We start from the raw sequence: 23,386 nt of genomic DNA on the forward strand, positions 1-23,386 counted from the left end.
GTGTATCTTGCCTGATCCTGGTGAGATTCCTAGTGATTTTTTTAACATAGGACAGCCCGTTTTTTAGGTGCATGTAGTTCATATTTAAATCATTAGTCATTTATTAATGAACTCTTAGTACAATCACTGTTTTGACTCATCAGGCGCTTAAAATTGGAAAGGTCTTAGTGAATATTCTGCAAATGTACTCTCATTTTAATGCTGATACAAGATACACACATACACGTTTCATGTTTTTTATTATCATAAGTTACACTGATAATTTTGTATAAATGGCAAGAGAAAAACATGTACATTCACTTGGGAGGTAGAAACAGTTTACCAATATGCCACAGGTTCAGGTGTAACACAATATGCTGATACAGAATATGAGCTGTCAAATCAACTGTTGAAGGGTGTGTCGGCAGATCCAGTCACAAGCTATTAGTGCAGAACTAAGAAACACTTAAATAATTGCTTAAATTATGGTTGAGCTCACAAGTTATGGGTCACTTATTTTGGAAATATGGCCTTTTATAGGGCATTGATAATTTTAAACTCTCATCGTGGTGAGTCAGTTTGACAACGTGAGCATTTATTTTGTCCCAAAGTGTTACAAAAATTCACTTTTCTCTGAGTATAACCAGCTTCAACATATCAGTCTTGGTTTGTTTTATAAATGTGGATTAAAGTAAGACGGCTGGACGAATCCGCTGGACATGAAGGGATGCAGGAGCCCTCCAGTGGTTGAAAGCGGAACACCACCCGCTGCGTGGAAGATCACATTTCCAGAGGTGAAGTTGGAGAAAGTTTGATGGAAGCTGGCAGAGCTCGACCCACACGTGGCTGGGTTCGGACTAACATTAATAAGGGAGTTAGAGCCGGGCTGCAAGGTGCTGTCCGCCCCGGGGTTCTGCTTTTTCCACTTGGTCCTCCGGTTCTGGAACCAGATTTTCACCTGGGTTTCGGTTAGACTTAGTGACAAGGCCAGGTTTAGTCTCTCGCACACAGACAAGTACCGAGTTGCGCGGAACTTGTTTTCCAGGGCCACAAGCTGTTCGTAAGTGAACGCTGTTCTGGCTCGCCGTGGTTTGGCACAGGCCTGGTCCGGGCGCCGGCGCTTGTGCGTTGACTGGTCCTGCAAGGTGACCGCTGACTCCCCGTCTCCACTGTCCTGTTGCCCGGTCAGACAGGGCTCCGTGTCCGCAGGTGGGGAGAGAAGATTGGGGTCTACAACAACTTCGGGGTGCCTGGAGAGTGCAGATTGTTCATCTCTTGCATCTTCTGTGGTAAAAAAAGAAAAAGAAAAGTCAGTTCTCATCCTGAAAGTCGCAGCAGCAAACCCAGTGGAGAATTGCCCAATTTAAATATTATTTATTTTCCTCTAAAATTGAGTTGAGCTGCAGTTGTGAGGTGTTAGTTGACAAAGTATGAGAAGAAACCGGAGTTTTCCTTGCTCGGGCAAAATTAGGTGACAAATTTTTGAGGTGATTCGCAAGACTGAGCTGTGTTTTTAAAGAGGTTCTTTATTTGATTTTAGAGGAAAACGGTGACATTTAAGTGAGTCTGTTATTTAAACAATTGGGACCAAACGCCAAGGAGTGAATTTAACTCCGTGGTGCTGAAGGACAGTTCCTGGCAGGACAGACATCACTTGTAACCTGATTAGGAAATGTGTGTTCCTTGTGGAGTGTTTTTCCTCTTTGTTCCGTGTGAACTGCAGTTTACCAAACATAGAAGGCCTAGGAGTTGACATCTGTAAAGCGTTTGATTAGGATCCTGGGGTCGCTGGAGCGGAACAAAGCATAGATTCTGAGGAGAGGAAGATTTGGTCACTAATCCTTAAATAATTTATAAACCACACAGAGCCTCAAATGTCATGTTGCGGAAAGAAATCCCGTCTAAATCCAGCTTCGCCACCTCAGCCATGACGTGCTAATGGAGTTTCATATTTGCGGGTGGATCGATAAATGTCATCTATTTAAAGGGAAGTTTTAATCGAACGATATTTAGGATCAGACATGGATGGGGTGTGAAGTTTGTACCTGCAAGGTGCTGGAGGGAGATATGCAGGATGCAGTAATGGGATATCGATCAAAGCGCGCAGAGGCATCCTCAATGGGACGATTTAAACAATTATCTAGCCTGCCTGTCCCAATGCCAATCACATACTGGGGCTCTGGGAGCAAGCCTTTGTGGCTTCCTTGAAAGGAAACGCAGCCTTGGAAATTAAGGGAAGGTCATACAGAGATGACAATAAATCTGAGAGATAGCGCCTCACTTTCTGCTATTTGGTCTCGGCTTGGAGAAAATAAAACTTTTCAAGTATTTCAAATATTTAACTTTTTTTATACGTCCTCATGTTACAGTGTTCAGACGTCTCATTTAGGCATTCAGTTATAAATATGCACAAGATATGCCTGTGTGTTTTTAAGGTAATTTACAGATCCAGGCACACAAACAATAATATATTTAATGAAAAGATTAGAGCCAAGCTATGAGGTGTGTTTTAAAATAATAAAATTGAGGCGTTTTCTCTACCTGCTTCTGTGCGCTCGAGTCTGGAGTCTCCACCTGCAGTGCTGTCCGACTCCAAAGTTGTTCTCTCCGCGTTTGGCGCAGGTAATAACTTCTCCTTGATGATGGAAAGTTCGTTTACCTTCTTACTGTTGAATTTGTTCGGATCCAATATGTCAACTATAGAAAAGGAAATCTTATGACTGGACGTCATTGTCACTTCTTCAGCTGAGGCATCCTTTACGCAGAAAGACTCTTGGAGATAGATGTGCTGATGTGCTCGATTACGCGCCCGGAGAGAAACTTCTCATAGCTTAGTCTGCTCCTTGTTTTCAAACTTCATCAGACCGGGTTCTGTGGCGGTGATCACCTCCTAGTGTTGTGTTCACTCCTCTGCTTCAGTCTGTCAGTCTCGCAGCGTGACCGGAGCGCAGTCTTTAAAGCGTCTATCCCCCCACCCGTCTCCAAACCAGACACGTGACACAAACACTATTAGCGTTTCACACGACCCCCTAATGGGCTCAAAGTATTCGCCGATAATCACCCATATCATTAAATTCCGCAATTCGCGACCTGAAAGTAAATTGTGCACAGATGGCAGTTGATCCATATCAGAGATCGCCCCGTCTCCCCAAATTGGACCCTCTCTCTCTCCCTTTTTTTGTAGACATCACTAGGACGGAGACTTTCGTATATCTTTTAGCAGAAATCAGGGGTTTTCAGAGTCTCCCTGTAAACAGATAGCTGTTTATTTGCTGCCACTGAAATTGTAGGCTTGTAAAGTAACCAGATTATATTTAGATGTTGACTAAATATTTAGGAGTACACTGATAATGATTATTTACAAGTATTGTGACAATATTGTCACTTCTAACACATTAGATTTGGCTTAAAATATTGCAAAAAGAAAAAAGAAAAAAGCATCTCTGATGGCAGTTTAAACCCTTCCCTCCAGAATGTTTGCCTATTTATAATGGCAGCCTTCTGATATAACTCTTTTATCTTATCTATCACGAAATTAGTCTTAATAGCCTTAGTCTCAGTGTTTTTAAGAGCCATGGACTGCAAGAAATGTATACATTTTAAGGATAGAAGATAAAGCCTCAAATGACTAGGTCTGTTCTTTATTGATAATTGAAGATGTAAAATTTACACGCATACTAGAGGAAATTAAACAAAGACATGGGAATTCATGAGGATTCACTAATCTATATGCTACATTCAAAGCTAAATTGCAGGCACGGTATAAATGCAGCTGATTGTTTTCTCACCTCATGCAATCAATTTATATTCACAGTCAATCGGATCCATAGTGCTTGCAATTAGTATTCAATAAAAAGTGACATGAGATTGTTTGGAGCTTCATGCCTGCTGATGGCTAAAATGGTGAAACCAGCACTGGATCAATATTCTCAGCAGGTGTCCAATAGAGATAAAACCTGATGGGTAACAGGCAGTTATTTTGGATACTGGGAAGCTAAACTAGTAAGTGAAACTGCACAGATCGTCTTGCTACAAACTTCTTTTAATCTTAGAATGATCTAAATTATTCTTAATACTTTATTTTGAGTTAATCCCCGCTCTTTTTCATGTTTTACTAGAAATAGACTTAAGAGTCATTGCCAAAATGTACTTGTGTAATAAAATTGTAATGTAAATTTTACTATCTAAGCCTGTGAGGTCCTTATGTTGTGAGTATGAGACAGAAGGCAGACAAGCAATATCTCTGTAATACAGGCTACCAGTGCTGTAATGATTGTTAATGTCTTTGTTCTTTATTCTTTTGCAAAGTACCTCTTAACATTGGTTTTGAAAGGTGCCATATAATTAAAAAAATTACTTACTTTCTTGCTCATGGGGGATCTACACGTGTTTGCACACTGTTAAAGGCCCCCCTACACAGTTTCCTGTGTTACTTACACAGGTCAAGATGATTACTGTGTTACATGGGAGTTTTATTACTTTCCAGTCATAGCCTTCTGGACTGGCACAGTCTGTAGTTACATAGTCAAACATTTGTTGAAGCCACCACTACAGGGTGTCCGCATGTCAGCATTTACATGTGTATGGCACCTTGCACGGCCATTACTGTAGTCCCTCCATATGAATAGAGCCCAGTGCACATTGGAGGTTTACAACTTCCTACGTGAAAGCCCAGTGGCTGGACATCTGTTTGAGTGGGACAAAAGGGACGAGCCTCGAGGACAAAGAGGCCCTCAGGTAGACTTCAGTGAGCGGGAACAGCAGCTGGTTCAGCTCCGAGTCTGTACGGGCCAGAAGGAGACTTCAAAGAGGAGGAGAATTCCTTGTCGAACACAGTGGGGAGCCAAAGAGACACACTTCCAGCCAAGACCCCCCTCCAGGGTCAGTAAAGTCGTCACTTCACAGGGAGGCTGCCCCCAGTCTGCTAAACATCAGATAATTTGTCTTAATGGCAGGAGCAACATTATGAGCTCCAGTTCTACTCACACACTGTAGTGTCTTTTGTTTTCTCAAAAGTCCACAGTCTCCCCAAATCTCCTGTAAAGTGGGACTCAAACAAAGGCTCAGCAAGTGTCTGGTTAACCTTTAAGGGCCCAGTATATCCTCTGTACCAGCTGCCAAAACTTTTCAAGACATATTACTGAAGAATATAGTCATGGGCTTTTATGCTTTAGCACTCATGTTAATGTTGAGGGAGACAGTGGAAAGATGACAGGAAAAGAGTGTGGAAGAGTAAATGAGAACGATCAGAAAAAAAAAAGAAATTAAAAAAAAGAAAGGAAACTAACACATGTGAAATTAAGAACATGAAAATTTGATTTGATATCGCCTCTGTCAGTGCGCCCCAGGGCAGCTGTGGCTACAATGTAGCTTGCCATCGCCACTGTGTGAATGTGTGTGTGAATGGGTGGATGACTGAATGTAGTGTAAAGCGCTTTGGGGTCCTTAAGGACTAGAAAAGCGCTATACAAACGCAGGCCATTTTACCATTTTAAATATAATATTGTTAGGAGTTTTTGTTACCATTCTTATGTTGACATTTAGCAAAATTCTACATTGTGCTTCTAAGTGCAGCTTCAAAAAGCTGTTAGCATAGAAACAGCAAAGAAAAGAGGTTGAATGCTCTTCTTCGTTGCTTCATTCCAGTGTTTCTGACATATAACCTTTCAGTTATATTTGTAACTTACTTTTGATGTTGAGCTTGTTTTTCCCACATCATGTAGGCCTTTTCTGAACTGAAATATTAAAGAGGATTCTTTCAAATCAAAATTAATGGAATTTCACATTTTATGAATGTTAACACAAAGGCTTTTCAGTAACTCTGTTCAACATTTTAGTGTAAAAAAGCACTCACCTTCTCAGGAGCTACTTAGTAAAGTTGAGTGCAATCACCATTTATATAAGATTTTTGAGTAAATCAAGTTTTTATAGTGCGCAGTGTTTCACTGAAATAACAACAATGACTCAGGGGAACTTAAAAAAAAGTCTAATTTGATCCTTTAAAACCAACATAGTAGAGTGAAGTTTCATTGTTTTGGTTCTAAACTAAACTAAACTGACCAAACTGGCAGTTTTGTCTCTTAAATTAAGCACCCGATGGTCTGACAGTTTTATAAATAACAAAAAGTGTAAGAAGTCAACAGCTCTGAAACATAAAGAAAACCTGCCTGCTGTCAATCAATTTTTGAGTGCATTTAACATGCACATTAGTAGTTTTAATCATTTTTCTGGAGTTATCTCAACGCATTCTCTGTGTTGCAGGTCATTGGCACTGATGTGTGCCAGCGTAGCTCAATACAGTATAATATTCCTAAATGGGCATAAAACTTTTTCACCTTTTTTTGCCAGCTCTTCTGTGTTTACCAAATGCCTGTGGATGCTACAACCAGCCAGGCCTTCTTTCAGTTAGCCCTCTGTGTTTGTGTGACTCTCTGACAACAAGGTCAGTGGCATTGCCCAGTAATTGTCCTAACGGCCTGTATACCTGTTGGGTGGAGGCGAGTAATGAGAGTTTTTCATTACAGGCGGGACGGGTGAGTGCGCCTGGCAGATGCTGACAGGCAGCAGATGTGTAAAGTTGGGGGTGATTTGTAAAGGGGTCAACTGCCTCGCAGAGGAGATGGAGGGCGATGTGGGATGGGGGTAAATTATGCTGAGGGACACTGTCAGTCATACCACACTACTGTCACAACAAGGTAAAGGTCGGTTCATACATTGGTGTTGTCAGCTAGCGTCACAGGATAGTGTAGTCGGGTCAGGAAAGTGTGCAAACTTTGTACCAAATAATGACTGGAGGGTGGAGTTGAAAGGGTAGCCATTTTACCCAAGACTTGTTTTATCCACAGTCATGGAAAAACTGCCCTGAGTTAGATTTATGTGTGTTTTCTATTAGGTAGTTTTTGTGGTTTTTTTGGATGCACAAAGCTAAACGGGCCTGTTTCTGTTTGAATACCCAGTGTCTGAATCATGTACCTACGCTACAAGCATCTGGTGTACTACAATGGTCAGAGACTGAGCATGCAAAGCTGTAGCTTACCTTGAATGGATGGAGACAGATCACCATCGCCAGCCAACAGGGGACTGAGAGACACTGAGAGCATTACGGTCCTCACCATATCTGTGGCCCTTTTGTGTTTTTAGTTTTTCCTTTCCTCCTGTCTTCCATGTTTCTCTGCCTCTTTCTTCAACTTTAGTGTTAGTCCTAATGTTGCAGGTTAGTTATTTGTCTTTTGGTTACTTCTTATTTTACTTTGAAACGTTAGTTTTCACATGTGTCTTGTGATTTTACTTCCTCTGTTTGTTCCTTCTCTTGCTTTTATTCTTTTCTGCCCTACCTCGCTTGTTTCCACTTATGCCTTCTTCCCACCTGTGTCTCACTTACCAGTCAACCGCCTGTGCATATACACATAGTCTTGCATTTCCCTCTGTTTATCATCATATTAACCCTGTGCCTGCTCTCTTTGTTTGCTTTTTTATTTCTGCTGTCACTTTTGCTACAGAATGTGATGAGCAGCCTGTTTTTAAACTGTGTGAGGACACTGGAGCAACCAGAGGAAACCCACAAAGGCACAAAGACATCCACACACAAAGAGCGCGTCCAACCTAGAGATTGCAACCATGGACATTGTAAAACATGTGTTTTCCTGTTTTTTTTTCCTGTCTTATTTGCTCTGTACAGTGTCCTTGGGTGTTTTGAAAAGCACTTTTAATTGAAAATGTATTATTTTTTATTATTATTATAACTCTTAGATCTGCGAAGCCAATGTGGAAGTACCCTGAAGTGGCATTCTCTTTAAATGTCAGCAGGGGGCGGCTTCTCTAGTTGAAGAAAGTCTACCTGTTCTACTGAACTTAAAACACTTTCCTGGTGAGTTCGTGCACTCATGTTGAATAAAACATGAAGTTTTGTAAATTATGGTCATTATTTGAGGATTACAGACACTATGCTCACTTACAGACACCTTGTCAACAGCAAGTCGTTAGCCAGTGAGCATGGGGTGTTCCCAGTTTTGTGTTCAGATTCACTTCTTGCTCATCATGTCAGCTTTCAAACACCAAAATGATGACAGCGGAAATGTTCAGCTGGAGGCTTCATTTCATGACTTCGCCAATGGGTGGCATCACGATGGTTACGTCGATCGAATACTTGGAACTATATTTCCTGTAAAGTAGCAGTGCTGACCACTAGTGTTAGCCTGTTCTCTTCACTGTGGAAGAATTTAATCCCACGTTTGTGTCCAGAGCTTTACAAATTGAAAAGCTTCAGGAAATGCAGAATCTAGCCCACCAATCACAGTGAAAAGCTGCAATCAGCGCATAAAAGTGCACATGCAGTGTTCGATTTGAGACAAAATGAATTTATGAATATATCTGAATTTATCTGAACTCATCCAAGTATCTGAGGACAGATTGTAGAGAAAGGTTTGTGTCCTTTATAGGTATAAATTTATCAAAATCATGATTGTGGCTCATGAGAAAGATGAGAGCGATTAGAGCTCTTGATCTCATTTCTATTCTTTAACCTCAGTCACACGGTAACTGGATAACAGCATTAAACACTGATGTCATACTGGTAAAAACACTTAGAAATGAAATACAAACAGCAACGACTGCTTGGTGTAAATGTGTTACATAGCAGCGTTTTGTCATTTGTACAAAGCCAGGTTGGCTTAATTTATTGTCCCTGCTGGACTATAGATTATATGGAGTGCAAATTAGTCTACATAGGTATTTTGGCCAGCATCTCTTGTCCACACAAAAAATGCAATTGCAGTCTAGGGAGGTGAATGTCGTGGTGAGCAGAGGAGAGTGTGCACAATTAGAAAGACCAAGAGGATACAGGCAGAAAGAGCTGCAGCTGCCTGTTTTCCACAAGGCTGAGGCCTGCTAGTAATGGCTCTGGCATCTGCACAGAGCGCACTGTCACTCAACACAAGCATTGATTAGCCATTGTTCTGAGAAGGTCACATCATAATTCATTAACAATAATTAGTCCCGCAGTGCCACCTGCACTCCTTCTCTCGATTGCCCTGTTAAATTACGAGCAACCATCACGGTTCACGCGTGGAACAATGAAGATATATCTGCAACGTAAAGGCAAGAGCTATTAGTTACATTATTTAAATGGACCCGTTTAAACCTGGGAAGCTGTCTTTATGAAGGGCAATTAGGCACTAACCATAATTGATAATTCACGCTAATTACAATTAGGAAATATAAATAGTGGGTGTAGGATTAATCATCATTGCAGTTAAGCAGGGAGCAGCCACGGTGCAGGGCGCGTAGGTGTGATGGAAGGCGGTGGATTACACTCCATTCATCTCCATCTAGGGCAGAAACAGATTGTGTTTGTCCCTTTATATTTTTCCATTGACCATTATCTCTGTTTTGTTTCTGTGCCCTTGCTAAATAGTTCATGAGGTTGTGAATTTGTGAGACTGTAGTTAGTGAACTGCAGAATGAGCGCAGTGGCTGTGTAATGGCAGATGTGATTGGAAGGACTGGTGTCGTGCCATGCCCAAAATGAGTTCTCAATTTCAGCCTAGTTTTAGCATTGTGTGTTTACAGAAAATGTAAATTCTCAACAGGCATTTCCCTCAATAACTCAAAAATGGAGTTGGCCATTGCTTGGGTTCCTTTATGAAGCCACTCGTGTTGTATTTGCAACAAACCAGGTCACTTCCTAGATTACATTTTCTTCAAATCCTCTAGTCAAATAAAGCTTTCCCAAGGTCACCTCATCTGACCTTTGAGCTTGATTCCTCAGCTGCAGTGATGAAGATGCAAGTTGTAAGCCACATTAACATAAACAGCTCTTGACCACAAACTCATAACACAGTTAGATCAAATCTATTTCCCCTTGTTAAGAAATTCAGGCTCTTGTCTTATTGATGTGCACTGGTAAGCTTAAACTACACTGCAATCTGTGAGTAGAGAAAACACTGGTTTGAAGATGGCAGCTTGTGTTTTGCAAATTAAACAACACTGATAATGCAGCGTACTCTTTGCCTTTGTCTTTGGTCTGAGAAGGCACAACAGTCTGATTTAAATACAAATACCAAGCTGTCTTAGCTGAGCAAACAAACGAACAGCAACTGGCCTCTCTGGTAGGTATGTAGGCATGTTGACTCAGATGTGCCCCCATTAGACTTTATTGCCTTATTCACAAGGGATTTGAATTAATCATTGGCGTTTGTATGTGTGTGAGAGAGAAAGAGAGAGAGGGGGGGAAAGAAAAGAGGAAGACGCTGCTTTATTCCATGCAATTATATGCAGAATTTAGCCCGCTTCATGCATATGGACTACACAACGATGGGGGGGTTCTTTTGGTAAGTGATTTATGATAATGAAGAGCAAATTCTACATTGTAATCGTCTGCCATCTTTCATCTGTCCTGAGGTCAGAGATACTTTCCAATCAAGGTGTCTCTGTTATATATTAACAGTCTTTCTGAAGTGTTCTCTGATTTTTTTTTTTTTTTTTTTTTTGACTGAACCGAGTGGAAAAAACTTGCATTTGGCCCTTATTTTTATAAAGAAATGTTCTGTTCAAAATCTTGCACAAAATAAGAATTCTTTTTTTTAGATCCACGGTCTTCAAATGGGGCCCCACATCGTGAGGCCCCCACTGTCGCTAGCAGCCGGTGGTAATTGCTACAGTGAGAGCTGGATCAGTGGAGCCGCTCTAATCAATAAAGTCTTCATCAACCATTTCCCCTGATGATTCTCCCTCATTTCTCCCTTAATTGTTCTTTTTCATCAAACAAGGTCTGTGCCGTGAGCATGTGTGTGCGTCTTTGTACGTTTGTGTGCTCCCAGGAGTTTGTGCTGCGGTCTTCCCTCTCAATGGACTGTGGCTAACAGATTGCTAATGGAAGCTGAGCTGCAAACAGCAAAGGGAACCTTTGCCTCTCATAACTAGACTGTGACCTCCATGGGAGGAGGATTAGTGTTGATCCAGCTTCCCTAGAGCAGCTTCACTGCTGACACTGAGCATGACCAATGACTCATACAAGGCCTTAAAAGTTTTGTGTTATATTTTAGCCATTCACATTAAACTCAAAGGTAGCCCTGATATATCTCGGATTTATTATAAGCCCATAAATGTAGTAATAAACTGCAGTCATAGGGTTTAATTAATGCTCTGGCACATATGAAATAGCAGTTAAGGACTGATTCCTACCTGCTAGAATGGATCTATTTACCCAGTGTGCATTTTACATAACCCTGATAATATACAGGAAAATACTTTACTGTATGCTTTCATTTTCAGTGTAGAATTACGGAGACTTCTAGATTTATTTTTCCACTTTAAGATACAAGCCTCTAATATCTCTGCTGCCAAATAACTGAAACAATCAATACTGCCTTTCCTCATTATTTTTTTTTACATACTATTTCTGTAACCTACAAAGAGTTAAAGATATTATTTTTGTATTTTGTACTGACCCTTTACAGAAGCAGTTTTTTGGCATAAAAACAAACAAACGTGTTTAGAGCCATTCTTGCGCATTGCATAGTTGATGATATTTTCATAGTAGATTGTTTTTTTAAAGGATGTAAAGCAAAAATATTGTCCGCTTTTTCTGTTTAGCTTTTAAGCATCTCCTGAAGATGTTTTCTTGTTGGTTTTCATAGCTGTGCCCTGTTCTAGTGCCCTGCAACCTTCATCCTCAGACGTTTTGGCCCATGGCTGCCAAAGAATCGGAAATGATTGGGGTGTAATTGTTTTCCTTTAGCGCTTATTGCCCTTCTGTGCTAATAAAACGGTTAGGGTCCAGGGGGAGGTTTGATTCCAGTGGGAGGAGTCCCTGGCTTTCATAAAGCGTCCCCCTTGGTTGTCTGGCTCTGCAGGCTCCACTGCCCATGTGGAGCATCCTGTAGTCAAAGGGCCGAGTGCAGAAGGGGGAAATTGTAGGATATTTGTTAAAGTTAAATTGGCACTTGTGTTTTTTTAGGGCCAAAACGGTCCAAAGCAGAGACACCAAACTGCACATTGTTGATTCCCATTCCAGCAAGGTTGATGTAATAAAACCTGTAGGTGTATGAAAACAGATTAAAGAGTTTACAGATTTTCAGTGCACATTAAGAACTCTTCACTAAATACTTTAAATTATTTTGTGACTCACCAATAAATCTGGTCAGCTGATCAGAGTATTGTCTGTCAGAGGTGCAGTGGGTCATTAATTGTTCTTAATAAGATATGACTGGACAGTCCATGAAATTAAAACGAGTTGACTTCACTTTAACCCGATTGATTTCAAGAGCCACTTGCCAGATTTCTTTTTAAAGTCTTTGTATAAGCTCAGTATCATTAACTTCACAGTTTTCTATTTCAAACTTGGAGCAAACCACCAAGTGAGAAAGATATACTTAATCATGATTCAATATTTTCTGAAATCCATTTCCTATTTTGCAGAATCAGAATCTGAAACATTTAAAGCATCAAAGTATTTTATTTATGCTTCAAAATTAAGGGAATAATTGTGGCATTGCCCATAAAATATAATTCATTTCAATTTTTAAAAATCGCTGAGCTAGAGTAACTTTCTGCACATTAATGCTTTTTGACATAAAACAGCAAATTTTGCCATTAGAGCTCTTGTACTGATGCAATTAATGCTGCGTTGGCACGCCATCAAAACAGTAAATATGTTCTAGATGAATCTGTCCTATATTAAGATTTATGAAACCTTTAGGGTTGTTGACTTACAAGACTTGAGAAAATTAGGTTTGAGTTGTCTAACAGCCGGGCCACTCATCTCTTCAGTAAACTGCCATATATCGTGCCGCTGTGGGTTTTATCGACATATTCCATTTCTGAAGTCTTTACCTTTTATGACCATTTTCATAAATTTTGCCCGGGACAATCTCAGTTCTCTGTGGGGTGATAGAAAGATCATGTAGTTTGATGCTTCAGCACCCTCTCACATGCACATTTGTACACACACAGAAACACACACACACGTATATATTTATACTATGAGCTGTGTGGCTCACTCTCTTTCCTCTTTCTGTCTCCTGATCAGAGATGGCCCCTCCCCGCTCAGTGATGAAAATGATTCAGACTCTCCCAGACGTCAAGGGAGAGGACGGAGAGTGTTGAATGAGTTTACAGATGATGAGAGTCTTAGATCGGGACAGTCTGTATTTACAGCTCAATCACTTAACAGAGCAGGCCTCTCTATTAGACCCCGATCTATCTGGCTGGGTGACAGTTAGCAGCAAATAGGGGAGTATAAGGGACAAGGAGGGCAACTGATAAGACCTCTGGGACACTGAGAGATCTCTGAGGGAATAGCTTGAATTTCCTACCAGTAATCCATTTATGTTAGTTAAGATATTGGTCAATTACAGGCCATAGTCTATAATTTAAAAGTCTAATTTAAAAGGATGGTTGCAAGTGTATGAGTTAATAAGATTGCATTTCACCATCTGTTTTCTCTTAACTTTTATTTTTGATTCCAGATTGAAAAATCTCCAAATTTTAATCCCAGTACATAACAGAATCACAAATACATCCAGCGGTCCATCTTTGGCCACTTATGGAGGTCAGCAATTATGTGAGGGCAGCAATCTAAGCAAAGACACCCAGACCCCCGTCTCTTCAGCCACGTCCCCCAGTTCATCCAGGAGGACACCAAGGCATTCCCAAACCAGCTGAGAGACATAATCTCTCCAACGCGTCCTGGGTCAGTCCCAGGGCCTTCTCTCAATAGGATATGCCCAAAACCCCTCACCTAGTAGGTGTCCTATATGCCCAAACCAACTGCTTTTTCCCACATCTTATCCAAGCCTCATAAAAATCAGTGCACTGTGGGTAAACGAAATTTAAAACACTTAAAAATAAACACAAGAGGATAATTCAATGCAGGACTGTTAACCAAAATAAACAAAAAAACTAATTTTCTTTTGCCTTTTGTCATGTGTACACAGATAATTTAGTTTTTTAAATATAACACTCAAGATTTTAAACCCAAGTATGCTGGATGTGAATGTTGTTTAGTCATAAAGTGTTTTATCCAGGCAGACCTAATACATAGAGGCAGACAAACATTCCCACTCACACTGACACCTACAGCCAATTTAGAATCACTAATGTACCAAACATGCATGTTATTGGACTGTGGGAGGAAGCTGGAGTACTTGGAGATGCCCCAGCTGGCCAGTGGATTCAAACCACTTATTGTGAGGTGGCCTGTTGGTGCAACACTTACAAACTCAAGGGGAATTTCAAAACTATCTGTTTTAAGGGGCTTTTTAAAGTCTTGTTGATATGGAAGTTAGGTGGAAAGTAGCTCCAAGTTATCTTTTAGTATATTCCAGAAATATATATTCAATTATAGAAACTGAATATATTGAAGACATTCTAAGGTTTAAGGTTAAAGTTTGGCTCAAATTACTGGTTTAAACTCTGGAACCAGAACATATGACTTCTTACGTTGGATTATGAATCAGGGTAGTATCATGCTGCCTCATTCTGTGTATTATTTAAGCTGAAATCTCAGGTCATTAGTATTACATTATTGCTTATCTCACAAGTATCAACATCAGTTTACTTCATTATAAAATACTCAAACTTAAAAAGGCATTAGAAATAATTTTACATCATTCAGATTTTAAAGATTGTGTTTCCCACCATAAGTCATTCATTTTTTTTTAAAGTACAAACACTTTATATCTTATCCTAAACTTCTGATTGCCCTTCGTAGCATTATTTGCAATATGGTCATTCAGTATGGTCATTATTTTCCTCTCAGAGAGAGGAGTGAGCTGCTGCTTAATATTTTCTCTGTCAGAAGAGGGAGCTGTGACTTTAAAGATCTTACCTCAAACGTTCCCCAGCAGCCTCAGTTTATTCATCTGAACAGGTTATAATCAAACAAATGACACAAAATAACAAACAAAATGTGTTAGCGAGCTTGAAAGTGCAGAGGAGAGGGAAGGGAAAATGTCACATACTGACTTTTGCTAGAAAAACTGGAAATAAATGCAGTGATTTATCAGAACTTATCAGAACTTATCAGAACTTATCCAGTTTCCTCAAGTTGTTTTAAGGACTCTGCACGCTGAGATATGCCAGGCTTTCAACTAATAGCTCTTGGGAAATTTTCTGGAGGAGTATACAATCATTTTAGGTCAATTTTTTGTTAAACTGTAAAACATTTTTCTAATTTAGCTCCAGAAAACATAAAAACCAACTGAGTGAAAAAAGAGCGTATATCCGAAGAAGAACTTTGAAAGACCAGAAGGCTTCTACTTAAACCACCTTTAAAAAAATTCTTTGCTCCTTAGAGCAAAATATAAAGAAATGAGGAGCATCTAGAGACTTTTTCACACTGTTCAAAGATGTCATGACCTGAGAAAAGAAAGACAAACAGAATAACATTAATAACCTTTTATAATTAATTTTTATAATAAAGGCACAGCAAACTTGAAGACAAGTCAGCCCAGACTGGCTGTTCAGTTTCTAATCACCTCCATGCAAACAAGATGATATGCTGCCATCTGCTGGCTCTTCACAGTACTGTAATGAAGTCCTGTTGTCCAAGCTGGATTTCTTTCCTGGAGACTTTAATATTTTTATCACCAGATTTAGTCTTTACATGTTCCATCTACAGTAATAAAGTTCTCCAAGCCACATTATTCCTAAAACATACAGTTTCCTACATGCGTGTGTGCCTGTGCTTGTTTTGCACAGTGAGGCTGCTGGATAGGCTTTATTAAGTATGAGCGTCACCGGCAGCACAGCGTGTTCCTGGGGGAGAGTGAAATATGTTGTGTAACAGTCTGTGAAATGATTAGTGGCCCTAACAAGGACTATTAGAAGATGAGCCGGGTCAAGATGGGGTTATCAAAGGATATAAACACACAAACACACACAAACACACATATATACACCCTGTCACCTGTGTTTGTTAAACATTAGCAGTGTTATTCTGGGTCATCTCAGTTGGCAGTTGAAGGAAGGTTAACTGCTAGATTGTTGCCTAAGCTACACACACACACAGCTGCCATGCTGAAGTATCAGTGTAGCTCTCCACCCGGCATCATCTATCTACTGCCACAAAGACTCTGCTCAGGTTCAAAGACACTGGCTGTCTCTGACTACATATCTCTGACAGCTGCCTCTCTGCCAGGGTGCTGAATAATCATCAGCAGATTTATTGGTGTAGTTATGGCTTCTCGAATTTCCCAACTTTAGGCCAGATAGGCATTTAGTTGTCTTTTTCTCGGTGTGTAAACAACATTTCAGGAAAAGACCTTAGACTATGTGTAAATATATGGAGTTTACAGCTAATGTAAAGTTACATTTACTTAAAACTTGAGTATAATTTGTTCACATGTTGATTTTTTTGAAGGTCAGATGCACAAAGTTTGGTTCACTGCATAAATAGTTATCTGCTGCCCAACCCAAACCTGTTTATGTCCTGCTCCATGTTCCAACTCTAACTCTGTGCATGTGTTTATGTGCAGATGTGTGTGTGGGTTAACCTTTGCAGAGGAAGACATTAGTTACCATTATTTTGCCAATTCAAAACCAAGAACCAAAGCTACTTACTAACCAGTAATGGTTTTCTCTAATCCAGTATGCTCTTACTTCATGATTATATTTCTCTTAACTGTATCTATTATGTGGGCATGCACTTATGGCCACTTTATTAGGTACACCTAGCTTTCAGAACTCCTTTAATTTGACATGGGATACATTCAGCAAGATACTGGAAACATTCATCTGGCCTCTGACATTTTGGTCCATATAGACAAGACAACATCATGCAGTTCCTGCAGATTTGACAGCTGCACATCCATAATTTCCTGTTCCACCACATCCCAGAGGTGCCCTGTTGATCTGAGATGTGGTAAGGGTGGGGGCTGTTTGTGTACAGAAAATTCACTGAGATGTTTAAGAAACCATTTTGAGATGGTTTGTGCTTTGTTACATGGCATATTATCCTTCTGCAAGTAGTCTTCATAAGATGGGTATACTATGGCAATACTCAGGTAGGCTGTGGCAATAAACAATGCTCAATTGGTACAAAGGAGCCCAAAGTGTACCAAGAAAATATCCCCCACACTATTATACCACCAGGACCCTGAATGACTCATAAAGGACAGGATGGAGCCATGTGCAAAATTGCTGCTCACTGGATGCTTTCTCTATTTCAGTTCCCTGTAAACCACAAAGATATTAAAGCAGTTTCTGAAATACTCAGTCCAGCTGATCCGTGCCATGAAAGTCACTGAAATCAGCTTTCTTGGTCTGTACTTCAGCAGGTTATCTTCACCGTGTGCCTAAATGTACTAAGAAATGAGCAGTTGCACAGTTCTACCTAAAAGTGGATAGCCCTGTGGCCACCGAGTGCTAAATGTCATCCTTCTGTATTGTTATCTCATTGCCTTAGATCATTATGTCTCTTTAAAGAACATCAGCAAATTTAGTTCTTTGTCTTTGTTCATAATATCCGTGTTTATGTTTGTTATGAAATGGATTTGCTCACAATATTTCATGTGGATAGTAAGCATGACTTAGGAAAAACTAAAAGCAGAGAAATCAGGTTCCCAAACATTTCTACATTTCAGTGTCAGGGGTCACATTAACAGAATCTGTCTATTTTTCCAGACTAAACTTTAAATAATTGCACAAGAAAAACCACATCAACACATTTTTTCTTTATCTCAGGAGGATTTTTTTTTATCTTGCATAAGTTCAGATTTATTGATTCTCCAAAGGGAGTGCTGAACAAGATAGTGCCAGCATTCATCTGGTGCCGACACAACAAGCGAGGTTATGAACAGTCATAAAACTTTGTCACCAACATTTAAAAAAACAATACTCCCTGAATTGCACGACTAACAGGTTATTCCAATGATTAAAGCTCCCATTCATATGATTTATAGCATAATAAATCACTTCCACTAATGACTGCTTAAGTTTTGATTCATCATCTTTCACCATCTCTCTGGAGCTGACCTTGTGGTGCACAGCATAGAGGAGTTCTATTAATTACATCAGATCCATAAAATTAATCCATGGATGGTGTTGAAATCTTGTCCCAGAGTCACACCAGCTCTGTGACTGTGCAATACCAAATAAAATGTCACTGGAACTTTTAATAGTGTGGCAACTGTTTAAAGTCAGTTGTGTTAATATAACGACGTGCTGTTTACATTAAAAACAGTAATGCAATTTTAACTTGTGCATGTCCTTTTCATTAAGTGCTTTTGCAGCAAGAAAGACGTAAATTTGGCTACTGAGAAATTTGTTATGTTGTATTTGGGGTATTTCAAGCACAGAGTGTCCTTTGATATCAGTGGTATTCTAGACTTTCTCCTTCTTCTTCTTCTACCTTGTTCCTTTAGGAGTCGCCACAGCTGATCCTCTGTCACACCAACCCTCTGCATGTCCTTCACCACATCCATAAATCTTCTCTGTGTTATTCCTCTCTTCATCCTGTCTGACAGGACCATAGTCAACATCTTTTGCCTAACATCTCCACCATCCCTCCCCTGCACATGTTCAAACTTTGTCTCCAAACCACTCAACTTGATCTCATAGTGTCTACTCTCAAATGACATCAGAGTATCTTCAGCTCTGCCTCCTGTCTTTTTATCAGTGTCACAATCTCCAAACCATGCATCACAGCAGGACTCAAGACCGTCTCGTAAACTCTCTTCTTCACCTCTTTTGTGTACTGTCTATTGCTTTGGTTGGCGACTCCAGATATTTAAACTTGCATCTATTGACTTCTTCTCTCCCGGCTCACTTCCACCTGCCCCCTACTCTCACTGAAGATCACAGTGTCATCTGCAAACATCATAGTCCACAGAGACTCCTGCCTGACCTCATCTGTCAGCCCCTCCGCTACCGTTGCAAACAAGAAGGGGCTCAGAGCAGATCCCTAACATAATCCCCTCTCACCTTGAACCCATTTGTCACTCCGACCCCACACCTCTCCACGTACTCTCAGTCCTCATACACGTCCTGCACCACCCTCACATACTTCTCTGCCACTCCACTTCTGTCCTAGACATTTCAATACCTCCCACAGGTATGCCATCTGGGCCCATACCTCCCACAGGTATGTCAAGTGTACTTTAGACAACACACTCAAATCCATCAGTGTAATGGATGATAAACATCCTCTGGATTCTAAACCTCTACACTCAGGCATGAACTTCATCTTGATTTCCCACATGCTGCCCTCCTCTGTAAATATTGTTTTCATTCCTTTTGATCTATCATTGAAAGAAGAATCCAGCCATGTTTACTGAGAAATGCTTCATAGTTCTCGACTTTTTTTGCCTCCTCAAATCTTCCAGATAAGCACTGGCTTCTTGTATTGTTGTGCCAGTCTTCCAGGCAAGCGGTCACAGTGTCTTGAACACTAAAAAAGTATGAGTGTTTTCTTATTTATTTTTTCTTTCAACATCCTTCTTATCACAAAAGATCATTTTTATGTCTTTCTTGATTTTAATTTTGTCTGAACTGTTTCTTCTGCTTTGTCTGGAGTCGATCCAGCTCCTTCTGCAACTTTCAGATTAGAATCTTTAAGGTAATAAAAAGTTGCGTGCCTATGCATTCTTTCATCAGCTGTTCATTTATGACAGGGCTTTTTTGTGTGTGATAATGACAGCCCTGTGGCTCTAGTAAACATAGACAGACACAAAGAGAGACAGTGGCAGAACTCAATGCTGTGACAGCGTTTCTCGATGGCAGTTACGAGAGTCTGCCAAAAACGGAGCATGTGCACACAACCTGAAAAAATAAGCGCAACACAAACATGCATACATGGAAGCAGGATCTTTTACTGTCACGACATAATCTTTCTCTTGAACAAGCACACATTCACATCTGCAACACCCGAACACAAGAGGTGTACACAGAGTTACTACAGGAATTTACATATCTACTCTGTCAGTATTTGTTTTGTCGTACTAGCAGAGGCCGAGACATCCCTTCAGGGGATTTGTCAGGGCTGCCAAAGCACAAAAAAGACACCGTAGCACACTCCACTTCACTATCGTGAGTCAGTGCCAAGCCTGACCGTCTTCATTCCTTGATGAAACACTCTTATCTTTGGCAGCATTAAAACCAAGGAGGCACCCATTGCACCATGTTTTCCCATCGCGCAACTCATACCTTTGACCCCTCCAACTCCAGCCTATAAACACCTACTTTTCCCTCAGTTCACCCTCTTCCCATAGCAGACCTTGACTCATGCACCCCAGGGGCCACCCAATGTGAAAAGCCAGACACCCACCCCCACAACTACTCGAGCTCATGACCCCCTAAGACCACAACAGGAACCACATTCTTTCCTTTGTGGCCAGTCTTTCATCCTTCTTCACTGCCAGAGCAACAGAAATAACCTGTAAAGGAGTATTGTGTGGCAAAAACGAGGCCTTGTGTTCTGGCTGTGCCATGGCGGGCTGATAAAATAAACACACGGTGCTCTGCTCTCTCACTTTCTTTTTTGATTGAATCTTTTTGCGTTATTATCTTTTTTGCCTACATGAGGGAGTGACAGGTAAGTCTGGCCTAGTGCTTGCTTCATGAATGAAAAGATTTTCATGAAATCGCGATATGATGTGGTTTTGAGTATGAGTATGCTTAAGGAGTGTCAGTTGGTGGATCTTTCTCATATAAGTACAAGCTGTTCCCTTGAAACTGAGATAAGTTGGGGTGTAGCGAACACACCTAGTTTCATTTTTCTTCACGTTTTCTCTTCTTCAACTTTGCCCACACTGATAGCGTTCTCTTCTGAGAGTGCTGCCTCTGACGTCCTCACGCTAAACCTGAAGCCTTGTAGGAGCTTAAGAAGCTATGCGCATGCAGCTGCCGATTCTACCGACCCAGAGGTAGCAGCGATGGCAGCAGCAACAGAAAGTCAGGCAGAGTGAGACAGGATCTGACAGGACAAGACAGTATGAGGTGTGGTGTGTTTATCTTTTAGTTAGGCTTCCTTCATTACACACGCACTTCCTGAATTATAGATAACCCCCCCTGGAATTGAAGTAAACACTTCCCTATTTTTACACTGTATATTCATTTGTAAGGACACAATTACACCCTTTAAATTATATTCAAGTTTATATAAATTCAAGGAAGTTGGACATTTTGAGATTTGCATTGGTGGAGGTATAGATGAGGGCGGTCAGGCTACAGCCAGCAGCAGGTTAGCTTAGTTTAACATACAGACTGGAAACACAGGGGCAAAAGGCCACCAACTGTAGCTCTGTTGGTAGCTACCAGCATCCTCAAAGCTTACCTATTAACCAGTTATATCTCATTGGTTCACGTTAAACCCATTAAGTATGAAAATAACAAGTTTCCCATTTAAAGGACGTCATATGCTGACAGATTCTTGGCTCTGAACAGTAACTTCCTTGAGTCTCATTTGGTTGCCTAGCACATGGTTCCAGCCAGGAAATAGTCTGCTAGATAACTCCCAATAAAACTGTACGCTGCAATTTTGGCACTTTGCTTCTTGTATGGATAAAATAATAAAGTGAGCGTCATGTACTGTTATACAGAACCGTGCCAACAGTCTCCTGCAGCTTTCAGTCTATGTGCAATGCTAAGCTCACCTGCTGCTGGCTATAGTTTCATCCTTTAAAGTCACAATGATAAATCAAGAAGGATTATCATATTGGAAGGAACAGCTTCACTATATAGTAAAACTAAACAACCATTAAGTAACCAATCCATGATATGCTGGATAATATCTAACCTGATGGGTAATTACAAACACAGATGTTTTGTAATCACTATATAGAGAGCACCAGCAAAAACATTCCAACACAAAATGATTCAGTAAAAGTAATGTAAAATTTAAAAAGTAACTAATTTAACCATTAGACAAATCTTACATCTTGACCACCATCACAAGGAAGTAATAATTAAATCAGGTTATTCTAAAATAGTTACAGTTAGCTCCATAATTTTTGGGACAAAAACAACTTTTATGGTGTTTTTTAATCAAACACTCATGATGTGATTGAAGTGCAGACTTGCAGCTGTAATTCAAGAGGTTTTACAAAAATCTTTGCATTAACTGTTTAGAAATTGCAGCAGTTTCAATACTTAGTTCCCACAAGCAGTTTCACAGCCAGACAAAGCTTGGTCCCTTTTTATTTCATGAGAAATGAAACAGGCATAAGATCTAAGGTTGAATTTATATTTTATAGGTTTTCACTGTAATTACAAATAATGGCATCTTTGAAAAAAAAATTCTTTGTACAGATTAAGCGGAGATGCACTTGTACCAGTATGATGGGAAGAATGAGATCTGACACATACCACATTATCTGTCCAACATTGTGAAGGCAATGTTATGGCATTGGGTGTTATAACTGCACGTAGGATCAGATCACTAGTGTTTATTGATGATATGACAGCCGACAGAAGTAACAGTATAGATTCGAAAGTGTACAGTGCTATGCTCTATTCTCTAAAATGCTGCAAACCTGATCACACAAATAAATGATGACCCAATGCTTAATAATGACCCAGTCCAGTAGATCATGCTTTTCGGTTATTAAACACAAAAACTGAAAACAGAAAGACCCATTAACCTGTGCCTGTTGATTTTTATCAGCCATGGGGGGGCGCGTTGTGGGGTCTGCAGGCAGACAGATGGAGAGCAGAAACCTTACACCAGTCAGTAGAAGAGGAAGAGACGACTCCTCTGAGAAGTTTACAGTACCACAGCTGTTTGATCAACCTGCATCATCGGCACTGCATTTATCAGAAAAAAAATCCTGTGCCGATGTAGTGTTGAACTGACAGTTTAAAGATAGCACCATGCAGGGAATTCTCCCTTCAGTGTTTCACAAAAGAAGGAAGAGTGGTGTTTGTTTTGCATAAAGCCGCAATTTCCATGTAACCACCGAGTGCTTTTCCTTCACTGACATTTGCTGTTGGACCAACACCTTCAGGGATCCAACAGGCCCAATGCCAATAACGACACGGTGTTCAAGTAATTCCAAGTAAAACACACAGGGCAGTGTTTGCAACAGGTTTACAGGCAAAATAAAAGGGACAGAAAGAGTCATCTACTTGAAAAACCGGCAGTGCCACAAGCTTGGAGTTATTCCAGTCAAAGATAGAAGCAGACAAAGAAAACAGAATAAGCCACAGTGTTTGTTTGTTTATTCGGTTACTTTGTTTATTCTGAAAAATCTTTTTTTTTTTAATGGATTGCATTTATATAGCGCTTTTCTAGGCACCAAAAGCACTTCACAATTACACTATTCATTCACTCTCACATTCACACACTGGTGGAGGCAAGCTACAGTTGTAGCCACAGCTGCCCTGGGGCAGACTGACAGAAGCGAGGCTGCCATATCGCATCATCGGCCTCTCTGGCCAACACCAGTAGGCGGTAGGGTAAAGTGTCTTGCCC

At 40.4% G+C, this 23,386-nt stretch overlaps 1 protein-coding gene across 1 annotated transcript; it reads right to left on the reverse strand.

Moving 5' to 3' along the window:
* Positions 1 to 222: 222 nt before the first annotated feature.
* On the reverse strand, positions 223 to 2,918 carry nkx1-2a (NK1 homeobox 2a). The gene is made up of 2 exons (XM_085428599.1): positions 2,521 to 2,918; positions 223 to 1,263 (listed from the first exon to the last, which is right to left on the reverse strand). Exons 1-2 carry the CDS (start codon positions 2,708 to 2,710, stop codon positions 653 to 655), a joined length of 801 nt encoding a protein of 266 aa, XP_085284725.1. The 5' UTR covers positions 2,711 to 2,918; the 3' UTR covers positions 223 to 652.
* Between the last annotated feature and the right edge of the window lie 20,468 nt (positions 2,919 to 23,386).

The sequence above is a fragment of the Rhamphochromis longiceps genome, linkage group LG13 (genome assembly GCF_057381845.1).
Source record: "Rhamphochromis longiceps isolate RC_006_pf linkage group LG13, R_longiceps_female_GT1.1, whole genome shotgun sequence".
NCBI classification, from domain to species: Eukaryota; Metazoa; Chordata; class Actinopteri; order Cichliformes; family Cichlidae; genus Rhamphochromis; species Rhamphochromis longiceps.

Coding starts and splice junctions, on each gene's coding strand:
- nkx1-2a (XM_085428599.1), bottom strand. CDS start 2,710: ATGACGTCCAGTCATAAGATTTCCTTTTCTATAGTTGACATATTGGAT. Junction 1,264..2,520: donor ACTCGAGCGCACAGAAGCAG/GTAGAGAAAACG, acceptor TTTTTACCACAG/AAGATGCAAGAGATGAACAA.